Raw genomic sequence first — 17927 nt, 5'->3', positions numbered from 1 at the left:
AGACCCAAAGTGTTTTCTTGACATTTTTTACAAACGCATGTAATTATTTATAATGTGTATCGCTTGAGTCTTCTTCTCCACCATTGGAAAGTCACCGTAATCTCCATTGATACACTCTGTTCACCGTAATTTCTATTGTGTGTCGATTTCAATCTCTTTGCATAATTGATTCACTCTGTTCGTCGTACTCGTCTTTGTTAAAAGGTTCGATCTTTATTTCAGTTGAAACCTTAATTCGATTTGGATCTGAAATTTAAGTTGTTCAAAATACTGTTGTGTAATATTTACTTTTCATTTCTCCATCTCTGACCTCGAGAGAAGCAAAAATAATGGCAGAAGAATCGAATATGAATATTGAGATCTGGAAGATTAAGAAACTAATCGTCAGCTCGGTGAATACGACCATAAATTTGAAGAAGAAGACTTTAGGCAGCATACGGATAAGTATATTTGTTTGTGTACCGACGACCAGAAAATGCTTTAGCTCAATTGGTTAAAAGTTAAAACAGGTATGCTCTGCTTAGAGGTAACGGGTTCAAATCCCATCTTTGTAATTTTTTAAAAGTTTAGGATTAAACTAGAAAGTTAATTAAAATTAGAGTTTTATTTCAACATATACAAAGTTGATGCTTTTTTTCACCACTTTTCCAAAGTTCAGGGTTTTTACAACATTTTTCCCTATTTTTTTTGTGAGTTTTAGATAATTAATAATGCATTAACAAATGTGGAGTCAATGGTTTCAAGTCAACGTGATGGAAATTTCGACGATTTTTGACAATGCAGCCATGAAGTGGAAGACCCGACAAGTCAGCTTTGTTCGGATTTTAGTGATTTTACCATTCGTTTGGGCATGTCATAATAATAAAACAAGACAAAGAAGAAGACACAGCAACTGGCATACGGCAAAAAGTTTCAGAGGAAAAAAAAAAATGCTGAAGCCATGTCTTCTCTCCTGCTTCCTCTTCATCATCTTCTTCATACCAAAACTATCTTTGTCTTGCCCACAAGACCAAAGACAATCCCTTCTCGAGTTCAAAAACTTGCTGTCTCACAATGTCAAGAACCAATCTGTAGTAATCGACTTTATGGGACGTTTCAAGACATGGAGGCCAAACTCAGATTGCTGCAAATGGCAACGCGTGAGATGCAATGCTCGTTCACCTTCCAGAGAAGTCATAGGCCTAAATCTGAGCTCTCTTTTCCATTATTATGATTCAATCTCACTGAGTTTTAGCATTCTGAAACCGGTTCTGCGTATAAACTCTCTTGTTAGGCTTGATATCTCGTCTAATTTGATGCAAGTAGAGATTCCTGGAGATGCGTTTGCGAACTTGCCAAGGTTGATCTCTCTTGACATGAGTTATAATCTCTTTTACGGCTCTATCCCTCCTAAATTGTTCTCTTTGAAGTCTCTTCAGTATCTTCACATGAGCGAAAGTGGTTTTAGAGGAGAGATTCCTGGAGATGCGTTGGTGAACTTGCCAAGCTTGATCTCTCTCGACATGAGTCGTAATGGCTTTGACGGCTTTATCCCTCCTAAACTGTTCAGTTTGAAGACTCTTCAGCACCTTGACTTAAGCGGGAATGATTTTGGCGGAGAGATTCTTGAAGATGCGTTTGTGAACTTGACCAGCTTGATCTCTCTTGACATGAGTTATAATCACTTTAACGGCTCTATCACTCCTAAGTTGTTCTCTTTGAAGACTCTTCAGGATCTTGACTTAAGCGGGAATGATTTTGGCGGAGAGATTCCTGAAGATGCGTTTGTGAACTTGACCAGCTTGATCTCTCTTGACATGAGTGATAACAAGTTTAACGGCTCTATCCCTCCTAAACTTTTCTCTTTGAAGACTCTTCAGCATCTTGAGTTAAGCGGGAATGGTTTTGGAGGAGAGATTCCTGGAGATGGGTTTGTGAACTTGACCAGCTTGATCTCTCTTGACATGAGTGATAACAAGTTTAACGGCTCTATCCCTCATGAATTGTTCTCCTTGAAAAATCTTCAACATCTTGACTTGAGCAAAAATGTTATTGGCGGTACGTTGAGTGGTGACATCAAAGAGCTCAAGAATCTGCAAGAACTGAAGTTATATGAAAATCTCATTGGAGGAGAGATTCCTCCAGAAATAGGTAAACACTAGAAAACAAACTAAACGTAATACTAAACGTAAGATAAAACTTTTCCTATCTTTTAAAATCTTACAAGGTATTCTTGCCGAACTGCGGGAGCTAGAATTGTGGCAGAACAATTTCAATGGTTCTATACCGTTGTCTGTATCACGGTTGACGAAGCTCAGAACGTTTGATGTTCAGAACAATTCCTTGTCTTCTGAAATTCCTGACGGTATTGGGAACTTAGTCAATCTATCAATTTTGTCTTTGAGCATCAACAAGTTTTCGGGTGGAATTCCATCGTCGATTCAGAATCTGAAAAATCTTGAAACCCTTGAGCTTGAGAATAACAATGGCTCGTTAAGTGAGATTCGCACAGCTTGGTTGTTTGGTCTTCAGAAGCTGACGATACTGCGGCTTGGAGGAAACAAACTCCAATGGAACAACAATGGTTTTGCCTTTCAACAGTCTAAGTTAACAGATCTGTCACTTGGTTCTTGTTGCTTAGAAGGGAAAATTCCGGATTGGCTCAAGAATCAAACAAGTCTTGAATACTTGGATTTGAGCATGAACAGACTCGAAGGAAGTTTCCCCGCATGGCTATCTAATCTGACAATCGGAGTCATAATTTTGTCAGACAACAGACTTTCAGGCTCACTGCCTCCAAATTTGTTTCAGTCTATAAACTTATCCTATCTTGCGCTATCAAGGAACAACTTCTCTGGTCAGATCCCTGATACTATTGACGTATCATCATCTATCATGGTACTCATGCTGTCTGAAAACAACTTCTCAGGATCAGTACCAAAGTCTATTACAAATAGCTCCAGGCTGAATTTGTTGGATCTGTCAAAGAATAGATTATCAGGTGAATTCCCGAGGTTCAGTCCCGAGTCAATCCTTGTGTGGCTCGATATATCTTCCAACGAGTTCTCTGGGGATGTTCCAGCTTACTTTGGGGAACGCATTAGTATGCTCTTAATGAGTGACAACAATTTCAGTGGCGAATTTCCTTACAACTTCAGAAATTTCTCACGTCTGATCCGTCTTGATCTCCATGACAACAAAATCTCTGGAGAGTTTGCGAGTTTAACCTCCCGGTTACCTTCTTCATTAGAGGTTCTTAGCATAAGAAACAATTCCCTCATAGGTTCAATCCCAGAAGGCATATCAAACCTCACAAGGCTTCAGGTCTTGGACCTCTCTGAGAACAATCTTGATGGATATCTCCCTTCATCTCTTGGGAATCTGACATGCATGATAATGTCTCCTGAGAGCTCATCTTTGGTTATGCATTTCGTTGTCAGCACGGATAGCGAAAGGTTCATAGAGACCAAAACACAAGATATATTTAGTCTTGCAGTGAACTGGAAGAAATCAAAACAAGTTCTTTCCCAGAGAAACTTATACCTCTACACTCTGGTAGATCTCTCCAAGAACAAGCTGCAAGGAGAAATCCCAGCTTCTTTAGGCAATCTCAAAAGCCTAAAGGTTTTGAACCTCTCCAACAACGAGTTCTCTGGATCAATCCCACAAAGGTTTGGAGATCTTGACAAGCTAGAGAGCTTAGACCTCTCGCACAACAACCTCACTGGTGGAATGCCAAAAACGTTATCCAAGCTAAGCGAGCTGAATACTTTGGATCTGAGTAACAACAAGCTTACAGGTAGAATCCCTGAAGGTCCTCAGCTAGACAGATTGAATGATCCAAACATTTACGCAAACAACAGCAAAATCTGTGGTATGCAAATCCGAGTACCATGCTCTACGCAGAAGAAGGAGCTACCACATGAAGAAGAAGAAGAAGATGATGATAAAGAAGAGGAAACAATGTTTTCATGGAAAGCTGCAGCCATAGGTTGTCTTTGTGGATTTCTTATAGCACTTGTGTTTATGTACTCCAGTGGAATGTGGAAGTAACAGAAATTACTACTCATCAAAAAAATATTTAAAATAAAATTTCCTTGAAGAGAAGCGCGAACACCTTTGTCTTGTGAGATAATACATGGAGGCTCGACCCAATCGTAAGTTTTAACACGAAGTGATCCATAGAGGATTTTGCTAAACACAGTCACCTCTAGATGGTCATGCAATGGAATCACTAACATGAACCAATTGCAACATCAAACTTAATTGTTCCTCCACTTCCCCTATGAACGCAAACAAAAAAGACACTGTGAGCCTATGAAGGAAGAAGAGATAGGGATATTATCAAAAAATATGATATTAACTGTCCCTACTTCTATCGGTTATATGAATTTGGCTTGCAATAATCCTCCTCCTTCGTGATGACAATGTATGAACCAAATTAACAAGCTGTGGTAAAGTTTCCTTCTCGGGTTCAGTCTTTGGTCTCTCTTTCATTTGCAAGACACACACACACACAATGGTAAGTAAAGATGGCTGTTTCAACACTGTTTGCAACTGTAATAAAATCAATCCATTCAAACAATCAAATCCCGGAAATTAACAATGTGAAAGCAAAACGGTAGCAAGGAAAAGCATCACTTACTGATTTTTTATCATAAGAAAGAGTTCAGTACCAATCGAAGATTGTATCACTTCTCTAAACAGAACATATAAAAAAATATTCAACCTTTCCCCCAATGAGAACTCTAAAATCACTGATCCTAATAGTCCCATTATGTACAATAGATTAGATTGATGCATCTCTTCTCTGAAGCATACATATAAAGTTTCAACCTTTTGCATTATTCCTCGGCAACACTGACGATTTCAAATTGTGAAGTTGCAATTGCCCATATTAAGTGGGGTTCACAAGTAAAAGTGAGCTATTCATGATAAAATTTTCCACATTTATTCAAATCCAATGATCACAACCTCAAAACCTTTTAACCAAATCTTTCTAAATCTCTACCAATATCACTAATTCAATCAAAACCAGGCAGAAACTGCAAAAAAAAACCCTATCCGAAATGGGAGAAAATCAAACAAAGAAGAAACAAACAACCATTAGTATTTTAACCAAAGTGTTTTGCATTGTCTTGATCGGAGACTATTATTCACAAGTTTATCGAATACTTGTTTAAACAACAACAAGAGACTGATTCTTACACAAATACTTTTGTTCAAAGAAATGTTTAGCTTCTCCGCTAGACTCAACTGTGTCCTTGTTATGCTTGATAAGTACAACATAAAGCAATTGGTCCATTGTTAACTGAAGGAAATCACAAGCTTACCACCACGACACTGTCAACATATTTGTATGCATCGATCGTTGATTAAAAGTCAACAGCCTCTGGCTCCAATGTAAGCTCCATTCCTTCCAAGTCATTTGCGAGTTTGTCCTCAACTGTTGCCTTGAGGACAAAATCATCAACTGCAGATCAAAATGATATTTTCTTAATCAGTCACGATCAATAGAGCCATAAAATGGTTCACACTACTATAGTACAGATACAGGCTAAATAAAGAACATCTTATTCAGTCCATTCATTAGAGAAACGATCTCCTAAAATCGGAAGTATTTAGACACAATGAGGCTGTATGTAGTATGTGCAGGGGGTTTTCCATCACCAAGTGAATGGTTTGACGATCACAAGAGCTTTTGATGGTACCTTTGCGTCGTTTGCAAAACCAGTATCGACAGGTAGGTGAATTGGGTTGGTAACTTGTCTGGCATAGAAGTCATGAATCAGTGCATTAGTTAACCCCAGCGCCAGTTAAATACTCAATAGAGTTATTCTATCAGCTATTTCAAAATACGAACAACCATGAAACCACCAATCAATGCAGAAACCCAACAGAGCATTAGGTTAAGCAAAATCCAGAAGCAGAGGTTAGGTTAAGCAAAATCAATAGAGATTAGTCAAAATCTAAAACTTTGTTATCGATGATTGTTCTAAAATGATACATTTTCTCACAGAGCCAAGCCAATAATAGCTTTCCCAATAGGATCTACACAATCAGATATCTCAATCTACGAAAGTCCAGACAAATTACCCCCAAAAAAATCAATATGAATTAATCACAGATCCAAAAGATACCAACAAACAAAGACGATAAAATGACACGTACGGTGTTCCATGTAGATCCAAAAACTCCAAAATTCATTGTTTTTTTTTTGTACATTATCGATTTAAGTTTTAGACACTTATTACTAAGATCCTCCGTTGGAGATGGTATCATACCGATTCTTAAGAACCGATTCTTAAAAATTTAGAGTTTTGATTAATTTTTATTTTAGTTTGATCTCTTCGCTCCTCTGGGGAATTTGTTGTTCGTCTTCTTCTTTTTTCCCATCGAACTTCTAGAAATTTTCAATCTTTATACAATTCGAGTAACAGAATCGAAAAAACAAGAGAAACCAGAAAAAAACCCTAAATTTCATGGCGAAAGGGGAAAGGGCAAGCTTGGCAAGGAAGATATCGACTCGTCTACACTTATCAGAGAGGCACCACCAAAGTTGTTAGTGGTTAGTCCAAATCAAGCTCTATGTGAACTCTCTATCAAACTAATTCACTCTTTTGAATGCTTCTTTTGAGTTATTGAACTGCGATTAGATAGTTCTTCTATAAACACTCATTTCAATTTGAAAGAAAGGGGAAAAAAATCTCTTCTTTTATACAAAACTTAGCTTTCTTTTGGTTGCTTGAGGTTTGATTCAGTGAAGTTGTGTTACGTCACTATTGCTGAATACGCACACTTTTGAAGTTGTGATCTTGGGTAGATTTCGTTTTTTCTTGTTATGAAGGGAACATTTTTACTGTGTTGTATGTGCTTTAGGCTTGATTGGTGACTAACTAGGTGTATGCATTATACAATAAAAGAGAACGATTTCTATTCTGTAGTTTGTGTGCAACACAGATCAAATTTAGTTTAATTTTGGCAATGTGCGGTGGTTTTTGCAGTGGGCGATTGTGTCCATTGGATGCTGGTAAGCGGTAAGCCTCCATCTGTGGCGCGTGTTGAAAAGATTGAAGCAGATGCTAGGAACAATGTGAAGGTGCATTGTCGTTGTTATTACCGTCCTCCAAGGGAAATGTATTGTTCACACCTTTAAAAACTACACTAGGAGCGGAAGATTATTATTCTAGTTTCTATACACTAGTAATATAACATGCTCTTTTCTCTCCTGTAGTTTCAATGAGTTTTTAATTTATCCTTTTTGGGATTTACTTGGCTCTACAGGTACTGCAAATGTGAAATGCCGTATAACCCAAGTGATCTGATTGTGCAATGTGAAGGGTGCAGTTTTTGAGTTTATGGGATTTTATTGGCTCTAGAGGTACTGCCAATTTCGTCTTTTATGCGTTTTTGAGTTTTATACATAATTTTTGGGAACAGTTATACATTGTTAGTTTGGTAAGAGCATATAATCAAATGTCATTCTTGCATATCTTTGTTGTGTTTTTTAGGCAACTGTGGAGTCAAGTCAACATGATGGAAATTTCAACAACATGAGGTGGAAGACCCGAAAAGTAATCTTTTGTTCGGATTTTAGTCATTTTACCAATCAACTTGGACTTGTCATAATTACAAAGCAAGACAAAGAAGACACTGCAAGTGGCGAACGGCAAAAAACCTTTGAGAAAAAGAAAAAAAAATGCTGAAGCAATGTCCTCTCTCCTGCTTGCTCTTCATCTTCTTCTTCGTCTTCTTCATACCAAAACTATCTTTGTCTTGCCCACAAGACCAAAGACAATCCCTTCTCGAGTTCAAGAACTTGCTGATGACTCACAATGTCAACAACTCCAAAGCTGAAATCGACTTATTGGGACATTTCATGACATGGAGGCCAAACTCCGATTGCTGCAAATGGCAACTTGTGAGATGTAACGCTCGTTCGCCTTCAAGAGAAGTGATAGGCCTAGATTTGAGCGCTATTTCCGATTATGGCAAGGCAGACCTCATTTATACGCAGAACATGGTCTCAGTGAGTTTAAGCATTCTGAGACCGGTCCTGCGTATAAGTTCTCTCGTTACGCTTGATATCTCGTATAATTACATACAAGGAGAGATTCCTGGAGATGCGTTTGTGAATATGACCAGGTTGATCTCTCTTAACATGAGTTATAATCTCTTTAAAGGCTCTATCCCTCCTAAATTGTTCTCTTTTAAGAATCTTCAGTATCTTAACATAAGCCTGAGTGGTTTTGAAGGAGAGATGCATGGAGATGCGTTTTTGAACTTGCCAAGGTTGATATCTCTTGACATGAGTTATAATCTCTTTAATGGCTCTATCCCACCTAAATTGTTCTCTTTGAAGACTCTTAAGTATCTCAACTTAAGCTTAAGTGGTTTTGAAGGAGAGGTTCCTGGAGATGCGTTTGTGAACTTGACCAGCTTGATCTCTCTTGACATGAGTTCTAATCTCTTTAACGGCTCTATTCCTCATGAATTGTTCTCTTTGAAGACTCTTCAGTATCTTAACTTAAGCCAGAATGATTTTGGAGGAGAGATTCCTGGAGATGCGTTTGTGAACTTGACCAGCTTGATCTCTCTTGACATGAGTAGGAATAGCTTGAACGGCACTATCCCTCATGAATTATTCTCTTTGAAGACTCTTCAGCGTCTTGACTTAAGCAACAATGTTATTGGTGGTACGTTGAGTGGTGACATCAAAGAGCTCAGGAATCTGCAGGAACTGATCTTAGATGAGAATCTCATCGGTGGAGACATTCCTCCAGAAATAGGTAAACTAGAAAATAAATTCTCAAAAACTAAAAATTAGATTCATGTTATGAAGATTGAAGCTGTGTTAAACTGTTTCTTACCTAAATTTTACAAGGTAGCCTTGCCGAACTTCGGGAGCTGAGTTTGAGGAAGAACAAGTTCAATGGTTCAAGTTTGTCGGTATCACGGTTAACCAAGCTCAATAGATTTGATGTTCAGAACAATTCCTTGTCTTCTGAGATTCCAGACGGTATTGGGAAGTTAGTCAATCTATCAACTCTGTCTTTGAGCATGAACAAGTTGTCGGGTGGAATTCCATTGTCGATTCAGAATCTGAAAAACCTTGAAACCCTTGAGCTTGAGAATAACAATGGGTCGTTAGGTGAGATTCCCACAGCTTGGTTGTTTGGTCTTCAGAAGCTGAAGATACTGCGGCTTGGAGGAAACAAACTCCAATGGAACAACAATGGTTTTGCCTTTCAACAGTCTAAGTTAACACATCTGTCACTTAGTTCTTGTTGCTTAGAAGGGAATATTCCAGATTGGATCAAGAATCAAACAAGTCTTGAATACTTGGATTTGAGCATGAACAGACTCGAAGGAAGTTTCCCCGCATGGCTATCTAATCTGACAATCGGAGTCATAATTTTGTCAGACAACAGACTTTCAGGCTCACTGCCTCCAAATTTGTTTCAGTCTCAGAGGTTATTATGTCTTTTACTATCAAGGAACAACTTCTCTGGTCAGATCCCTGATACGGTTGACATATCATTGATCATAGTACTCATGCTGTCTGAAAACAACTTCTCAGGATCAGTACCAGAGTCTATTACAAAGTGCAACATGCTAACGTTGTTAGACTTGTCTAAGAATAGATTATCAGGTGAATTCCCAAGGTTAGGTCCCGTGTCATTCCTTGCTTGGCTCGATATATCTTCCAATCAGTTCTCCGGGGATGTTCCAGCTTACTTTGGGGACTCCATCACTATGCTCTTAATGAGTGACAACAATTTCAGTGGCGAATTTCCTCAGAATTTCAGAAATCTCTCAAGTCTGATGCGTCTTGATCTCCATAACAACAAAATCTCTGGGGGCTTCCCGAATATTATATCCCGGTCTTATTCTTCTCTAGAGGTTCTTAGCCTGAGAAACAATTCCCTCAAAGGTCCAATCCCAGAAGGCATATCAAATCTCACAAGGCTTCAGGTCTTGGATCTCTCTGAGAACAATCTTGATGGATATCTCCCATCATCTCTTGGGAATCTTACATGCATGATAATGTCTCTTGTGAGCTCTTCTTTGTTTTCTAGTCGTGTCGGTAAAACCGGCAATACCGACGTAGAAAGGTTAATAGACATCAAAACACAAGATATATTTAGTCTTGTAGTGAACTGGAAGAAATCAAAACAAGTTCTTTTCCAGAGAAACTTATACCTCTACACTCTCGTAGATCTCTCCAAGAACAAGCTACACGGAGAAATCCCAGCTTCTTTAGGCAATCTTAAAAGCCTAAAGCTTTTGAACCTCTCCAACAACGAGTTCTCTGGATCAATCCCACAAAGTTTTGGAGATCTTGACAAGCTAGAGAGCTTAGACCTTTCACATAACAACCTCACTGGCAAAATCCCGAAAACGTTATCCAAGCTAAGCGAGCTGAATACTTTGGATTTGAGTAACAACAAGCTTACAGGTAGAATCCCTGAAGGTCCTCAGCTAGACAGATTGAATGATCCAAACATTTACGCAAACAACAGCAAAATATGTGGAATGCAAATCCGAGTATCATGCTCTACGCAGAAGAAGGAGCCACCACATGAAGAAGAAGAAGAAGAGGAAGATAAAGAAGAGGAAACAATGTTTTCATGGAAAGCTGCAGCCATAGATTGTATTTGTGGATTTCTTATAGCACTTGTGTTTATGTACTCCAATGGAATGTGGAAGTAACAGAAATTACTACTCATCAAAAAAATATTTAAAATAAACTTTTCCTTTAAATTACTACTCATCAAAAAATATTTAAAATAAAATAATCCTTTTTACAAAATTTTCTTCTATCATGAGCTCGTAACCAAATAAAAAAAATTATTTATGATGATTACAAAAACAAGAGGTTGATATGAAATTAAAATTAATTATTTGTTGCATCTCAGTAAAAATTTGGAGTTTTTTATTATTTATTATTATTTGCCAAAAACACTATTTGTTGGATTTGCTAAGTAAAGTTTTACTTACATATAAATAATAAATGTGATGCATAATTCTACCCAAAAAAAAAAAAATGTGATGCATGTATTAGTAATTTGACTTGATATAATGTATCATCTTTAATCAAAACTAGGATAATACCCGCGCTACGCCGCGGAGAGGATTTTGTGTATTTTTTTTTGTGTAATTTAAATTATATTTTATGTTTTATTTATCTTATTTGGAATATTATGTAGCTACACGTTCTTTTATTTTATCCTAAAATAATTTTAATTTTCATAAAAAGAAAAGATTGTTTTGGTTTTATTGAATCAGAATGTATGTATAATTCAATGAGGTTAAAAAGACTCTTTCTTTCAAAATGTATAATCAGAATGTATGTATAATTTGAATCAGGCACTGTTACTACGTTCACATTTTATTTACCATAAGAAAGAAGTGCAAGGAAATACAACATATATTCTCAACAACTAACAATGAGTTGTCGGGTTTTGGCTGGAACCAATGCTTAAGTTACAGTGTATGCTTAATGTTTTTGTATGAACGCCAAATAAAAATCTTGGCCTAGAATCTAAAGGACTCTCAATAAATAAATAAAGAAGACTCACCAGGATTAAGAAGGAGGATGAACCTAATACTTTACAGCATGAGTGATTGAGAGAGACTCAGCCTGACCTTGCTGCATCAATGGCTGCAAGCAAGTCTTCATATTTAGCCCCTGTCACTTCCTTTATTACTTTGTTGTCCTTCAAGATCTTAAAGGTCGGAACCAGCTCCTTTGCCAATGGCTGCAAAAAGCACAAGTCTGAGAGAAGTATTCAACATTTCGGACTCCCAATACTCAATGCGCGGGTACCAAAGACACATGTATTCTCAATGTAGACCATCATAATTCAGAAAGAAAAGATATCATGCAGGACCCGGTAGAACTTCCAGCTAACAATATCATCCTTAATATCAATGGATCATATAATGACATAGATATGTAAAGTAAGAGCTAAAAACAACGGCATTTGGCCCTCTCACAAACGAAAAATAAGTTCATCCGGCAAAAGATTAGCATCCTAATTCACTTGGAAGTTATACACATTAAATATAGAAGATATCATTTCTAAAGACCAGTAATCCCACCAAATGATAGCTGAAAAGAGTGTAGTAGAATGAAACGTATTGTGCCAAGTCTCCTATCCTGCCTAGCATTGACAAGAATTGGACCAAGGTTGGCTAAATACAGTCAGAATACATCACAATAAACTTCAAGCACAAAAGCTGAAAAGAAAAGACTAATATTAGTTTGTTGACAATACCCTTTCACGTTCTTGAGGACTCGGTCTTTATCTGAAAGAGCTCCTCTTTTAGCTGACCATGGGACTTCTACTTTCACCAGCACAAGGGCAGGACCAGACTGTTTCACAAGATCATAATCACGTTAGCAAGAAGAGGAAATTAGTAAAAAACAGCATGCCAACAACAAGTAACAAGTAACAAGTGACAAGGAAAAACTTAGGTTCACGAGAGTCGTCTCTTAACCATTCTTTACCAGAGTTTGGAACCTGCGGACGACTATGCCAGTCACGGGTATCAGGCTGGGAATAGCGATTCTGAGGCTGGTTTGTTGGCTGATAAGACCAAAAACAAGAATGTGGTTTAGAAAAAACAAGATTCGTCTGAAAAAAACACAAAACATAGAAATATCACACAAACACTCACTTTACTCTCGGCTGCACGATTCCCCCAACTCTGATCTTCGCCAAAAATCTCAACTGCGATTTCCTTACAGCGTCTTAGGATATCATCAGAGACTTGAACCGACTGCTATTGAGAAAAACATAACGATGAGTGATACACCCCAAGTAAGAGAAGACCAGTGCGTTCAACGAAGGACCAGCTACGGGATCTGGTGACGAAGATGAGAGCCTGACTTATGATGCTAACTTGTAGATACAGGGCAGCCATCATTTGTTCAGGACGTTGGCTTAATGGTCTAACACCTAACATGTTCTGCATACACCCCCATAAGATTTAGCTTTAGCTTTTTGAACTGGCCTTGAGAAGCAACTGAAAATAAGAGTATTTACCGAGAAAATATTAGTATCTTTCATCACCCAGAAGAAAACGACAGTCATGAAGGCCTGGTAGCCTCTAAGAACAACACCTGTCGAGAAGATTTCTCTTAGTTTTCAGCTATCTGGCTGTGGGGATGGCTTCACTCTGTCCTTCGAAACTGTCATGATTATTCCTATAAATAGCAATGGTTTTGTTAGTTTGATCGACTTTTCACTATTACATTTACTCAATACTCTATAATGTGACTTCACCATCGTTTAAGATTGCTATGATCAGGACCATGAAAGGCGAGAAATCGAACTGCCATATGAGAACAATGAACATGAAGCCAAACTGCAGACATTGCGATAACTTTGTATTAGAACTGGAATTATTTCTATTGGAAATAAAACCTCGTGAGATATACTAACAACACTTACCACAATACGTATTGTGATTGAAACCGCATAAATCTACACAGAAAGATAATATCAAGATTTGGAGTTACTGAGTCTGTGAATTGACGAAAACTTGAATGAGAAAGAAGTTTAAACTCACAGTGCAGTTTTTCATTCTTTGGAATATGGCTCTACTGGTGAGCACAACACTAATGATAACACTCAATCCGGGTACTGTGAGAACAATATCAGAAGCAACAAAACAAAAAAATTTCAATTTACACAACATAAAGTATCAATCTTTGTCCCACATTAAAATTTCAACAATCATAAGAAAAGAAAAAAACCCAAAAAGAGCCAAGCTTTTTTCATAATCTCGGAAACGAATCAAGCCCTACAATTATACAGCTTGTTCAAACTCAAATTCGCGGAAAAAAACAAACCCATGAAATCAAAATTGAAGAGAAACAAGGAGAAAAAAAAACAAAGGATTTTATGATTTGGTGAAGAAGCTGAAATCACGTCGAAGAAGAAGATTGATCACGGCGGGCATTCAAGATTGGTATCATGGCGAAGAAGAAAATAAATCTAACAATTGATTAAATTTGACAAAGCGTTTTCCATTTGCTTTGTCCACCTCAGGAAGATAAAAGCTGACTTGTATTAATTGTTATAATTTGATAGATTGTTGATTTTTACTGAGGTGTCAACACCTGCTTCAATACAGAAGTTGATGTCTGCTTCAATACAGAAGTTGATGTGTCAGTAAAGGAAAGCAACACATTATGTTTTTATTGTATTGATTTTTAAAAATAATTTTAGGCTATTAAAATTTCGAATAAAAAGACAAACAGAAAAAAAATACAATTTTGTTTCTTCTACTCTGTGTTAGAAGTTTTTTTTTTTAATCTTATAAATTGTTTCTGAACAAAACTTGTAATAAATGGCTCATATTTTAAGTTTGGGAAAAAACAACAAAAATAAAATGAAAAAGGCAAAAACTTCATCTTCTCTGAGAGGGAGAATCTAGGGTTCTAGATTTATCTCTTCGTTCCTCTGTGATTTCTTCTTCTTCTTCTTCTTTATCCCATCGATCTCAAGCTTCTTCTGATCTTATAGAAAGTTTCAATCTTTATACATTTCGAGTAACCAAACAAAAACCCAGCTTAAATCGAGCTCGCGAGTCGGTGGAAAAAAAAAAACCTAAGATTTAATGGCGAAAACTCGACCTGGTGTCGCTTCTTCATCGGCAAAGAGCAAGCTTGGCAAGAAAGATATCGACTCGTATACTATCAGAGGCACCACCAAAGTTGTTAGAGGTTAGTCCAAATGAAGCTCTATGTGAACTCTGTATAGAATAAATCACTCTTTTGGGTAATTGCAGATTTCTATAAACTGATTCTTTTGCCTCTTGCTTTGTCTCTACCAAGTAGTATATAACACTCAGTTGAAAGGGGAAAAAAAAAATATGTTCTTTTTATATAAACTTTATTGGATGCTTTGAGGTGTGATTCAATGTAAGTTGTGTTACGTCACTACTGCTTAATTGGTGACTAACTAGGTGTATGCATTGCTTGATACAATGAAAAGGAACGATAATGCTTATGATCATTTGAGTATAATGTGTGGAATACAGATATGCTGTTTTTGTTTTTATCAATATAGTTGAACTTGGAAATGTGATTGTTGAGGTGGTTTTTTTTTTTTGCAGTGGGTGATTGTGTGTTAATGCGTCCATCGGATGCTGGTAAGCCTCCTTATGTGGCGCGTGTTGAGAAGATTGAAGCAGATGCTAGGAACAATGTGAAGGTGCATTGTCGTTGGTATTACCGTCCTGAAGAATCACTTGGGGGAAGGAGGCAGTTCCATGGAGCCAAAGAGCTTTTCTTGTCTGATCACTATGATGTGCAAAGTGCACACACCATCGAAGGGATATGTATCGTTCACACCTTTAAAAACTACACTAGGCTTGAAAATGTTGGAGCGGAAGATTATTATTGTAGATTCGAGTATAAGGCTGCTACTGGCGCATTTACCCCTGATCGAGTTGCTGTGTAAGTAGATTTATACAGTAGTAACGTGACATGCCTTTTTCTCTCCTGTAGTTTCCATGAGTTTTTATTTATCCTTTTTGGGATTTACTTGGCTCTACAGGTACTGCAAATGTGAAATGCCGTATAACCCAGATGATCTAATGGTGCAGTGTGAAGGGTGCAAGGACTGGTAAATGCTAATTTTCATCATTCTATTTCACCTCCTTTTTTACCAAGTATAGTTACTCAACTTGTAAGATATAATTCTGATGATAATATATTCTTAGAAAGTTGCTATTCCTAATACGGAACAACTTGCTTTGTGTAAAATTTCGGATATAAATGGTCTCTGGTACAGAAAAAGTCAGATCTCTGTATCATTCTTCTAGTTGATAAGCCTATAGCTTTCTTGGGGAATTTGTTAGGAAATCATTTATGTTGCTTGTTTGCTTTTATTACATCGGAAAATACTGGGTGCTCACTGTTTGAGCTCCTTGTGATGTCAGACTAGTCAGAAGAGTTATTGCGTGATATGTTATTTTCATTAAATTGTAGGAGTTACAACTATGTCATTGTAGGTATCACCCAGCGTGTGTAGGCATGACGATTGAAGAAGCAAAGAAGCTGGAGCACTTTGTATGTGTTGAATGCAGCTCTGATGAAGATGGAGTCAAAAGATCTCAGAACGGGTTTGCTTCATCACCAACCAATGATCTTAAGGTAGGTTTTGTCTTCTTCGTTTTTTCAACTTCAGTTGTTACTTTGATAGCATCATAGCAATAAGCTTTGACACCATCATTGACTCTATTTTTGAGATCTTAGTAAACCCACAAAAATCAAAATTCCATTGTTGATCTCTTCTCTCATCCGGATCAAATCCGTTTGTTTTAACTGTTTTGCTTGAAACAACTTGTTCTGGTGTTAACAACAACTTGGTGTGTTCAGGTGGAAGCCAAGCGCCGGAAAAGATGATCGCGGGTAAGAGCCTCTTATGAGTGGATATTAAAAGTTAACTTGAAGCTCTTTGGGTGCAGATTTAAGTTAATTAGGGTTTTGTCTTATCGTCATTTGATGTTGTGAAAAGAGAGAGAAAGAAGAACCAGAGAGAATGTGCAAAGAGCTGTATAGCCGAAAATTTCATGGGGATAATAACTTAAAAATGTTTCAACGCACCTTAGAGATTTTTGTTTTACTGTGGATTGTTTTTTTCTGAGAGAGAGTCAGAGAGAGACTCAAAACGTTGGACACACTTTGCCTCTGGCCAACTCAAATAAGTAAATATCAGATCCGACAGGAATGGTTGGTTAGTTACTGTGCCTACCCGCCAGGTCGGTTTGTCATGCGAACACGGATTGTGATAACCAGGTCGGTTTTCTGGTGATAAAAAAACCATGTCTAAACCGATGTCAGAGTTGGAACACAAACAAATTAAATAGGTGCATATCGTTTTTTTTTTTTAAGTTCTAAACAGAAGTAGAATGCAAGCTAACTTTATGTTTAGTACCTGATTAAGAAACATTTGTCGCCGATAATTTCACATTTTGATTAGAATATCAATGTATAATCCTCCTCACAGTGTAGCTTATAATGAAAAAGGAAAAATATTTGGAAACAATAATTGAACTTATTCTTAACATTAAAACCAAAGAATTTTTTTAAAAAAAATTAATAGAACAAGAGGAATTGCAATGTATAACCAACAAAAAATCTTTAATTCAAAAACTAACTATACTAACCACAAATCTATCATATTCTATATATACTATATATTATTGCAAAATTTACCCTCATCTTCACAACCTCCACCACCCTTACCACCACCGCCGCCACCTCCGGCCACCACCACAACCTTTGGCGGCTGGCCACCACCATCCTCCTATACCACCACATCAAAACACTAAAACTGTAATTTTAACTATCCCTAATCCTATTCTCCTAACTTTAAGTTATTTGATATATTCTTTATTTTATCTATCATTTTGGTTATCACAGAAATTGGCCCATAGAACAACATGTATTTGTCATTTATTTCTAACGTAAAAAATATTTTTTAGTTTGGAAAATCCCCTATATAATAAAACGGAAGTACACAACTTTTTTTGGTAGACTATATAATTTTCATAAGTTGGTTACAAAATAGGTTATACATTAAATATATATTGGTTATATAAAAAGTTATAGATTAATTAGTTAATCCATGGGCTATATGAATACACTTAAGAATATCCAAAAAAATCTTCTTTAAGAGAATATTCCATGATTTATACAATTTTCAAAATAAAATATTTATTATTTCATTTATTGTTACAAAATATATACTGTTAGTCATGAAGTATCCCCTATATAATAAAACGGAAGTACACAACTTTTTTTGGTAGAATATATAATTTTCATAAGTTGGTTACAAAATATGTTATACATTAAATATATATTGGTTATAAAAAAAGTTATAGATTAATTAGTTAATCCGTGGGCTATACGAATAACCCAAAAAATA

General features: G+C 36.8%; 3 protein-coding genes and 2 long non-coding RNA genes across 20 annotated transcripts; 3 read left to right on the top strand and 2 right to left on the bottom strand.

The window, feature by feature from the left end:
• The first annotated feature begins 821 nt into the window (after positions 1–821).
• Positions 822–4178, top strand: LOC104717129 (receptor-like protein 46). Its single transcript, XM_010434664.3, has 2 exons — positions 822–2130; positions 2207–4178. Exons 1-2 carry the CDS (start codon positions 930–932, stop codon positions 4030–4032), a joined length of 3027 nt encoding a protein of 1008 aa, XP_010432966.2. The 5' UTR covers positions 822–929; the 3' UTR covers positions 4033–4178.
• LOC147948230 (uncharacterized) lies at positions 3334–4490 on the bottom strand. Its single transcript, XR_015577445.1, has 2 exons — positions 4353–4490; positions 3334–4262 (listed from the first exon to the last, which is right to left on the bottom strand). It is a non-coding gene; the product is annotated as an uncharacterized LOC147948230 (long non-coding RNA).
• A 601-nt stretch (positions 4491–5091) lies between these two features.
• On the bottom strand, positions 5092–14102 carry LOC104717120 (uncharacterized). 16 transcript variants are annotated; one of them, XR_002034574.2, is made up of 13 exons: positions 13558–14062; positions 13440–13472; positions 13272–13353; positions 13032–13192; positions 12664–12954; positions 12494–12572; positions 12261–12358; positions 12085–12146; positions 11562–11741; positions 10437–10537; positions 10183–10363; positions 8850–10054; positions 7539–8710 (listed from the first exon to the last, which is right to left on the bottom strand). It is a non-coding gene; the product is annotated as an uncharacterized LOC104717120 (long non-coding RNA). The 16 variants fall into 16 exon arrangements; XR_002034576.2 differs by having other exon boundaries at positions 12085–12142; XR_015577432.1 differs by having other exon boundaries at positions 12664–13011; positions 13109–13192.
• On the top strand, positions 6245–10792 carry LOC147948229 (receptor-like protein 46). Its single transcript, XM_087480109.1, has 5 exons — positions 6245–6547; positions 6984–7116; positions 7264–7360; positions 7491–8768; positions 8864–10792. The coding sequence occupies exons 4-5, from the start codon at positions 7679–7681 to the stop codon at positions 10690–10692; spliced, it is 2919 nt and encodes a 972-aa protein (XP_087336235.1). The 5' UTR covers positions 6245–6547; positions 6984–7116; positions 7264–7360; positions 7491–7678; the 3' UTR covers positions 10693–10792.
• A 149-nt stretch (positions 14103–14251) lies between the features above and the next one.
• Positions 14252–16737, top strand: LOC104717103 (chromatin remodeling protein EBS). Its single transcript, XM_010434630.2, has 5 exons — positions 14252–14716; positions 15109–15451; positions 15552–15620; positions 16009–16150; positions 16376–16737. Exons 1-5 carry the CDS (start codon positions 14611–14613, stop codon positions 16400–16402), a joined length of 687 nt encoding a protein of 228 aa, XP_010432932.2. The 5' UTR covers positions 14252–14610; the 3' UTR covers positions 16403–16737.
• Positions 16738–17927: the final 1190 nt, after the last annotated feature.

The sequence above is a fragment of the Camelina sativa genome, chromosome 2 (genome assembly GCF_030686135.1).
Source record: "Camelina sativa cultivar CO46 ecotype springtype chromosome 2, ASM3068613v1".
NCBI classification, from domain to species: Eukaryota; Viridiplantae; Streptophyta; class Magnoliopsida; order Brassicales; family Brassicaceae; genus Camelina; species Camelina sativa.
The sequence above is the reverse complement of the archived record's forward strand: the minus strand, read 5'-3'. Positions and strand labels throughout refer to the sequence as shown.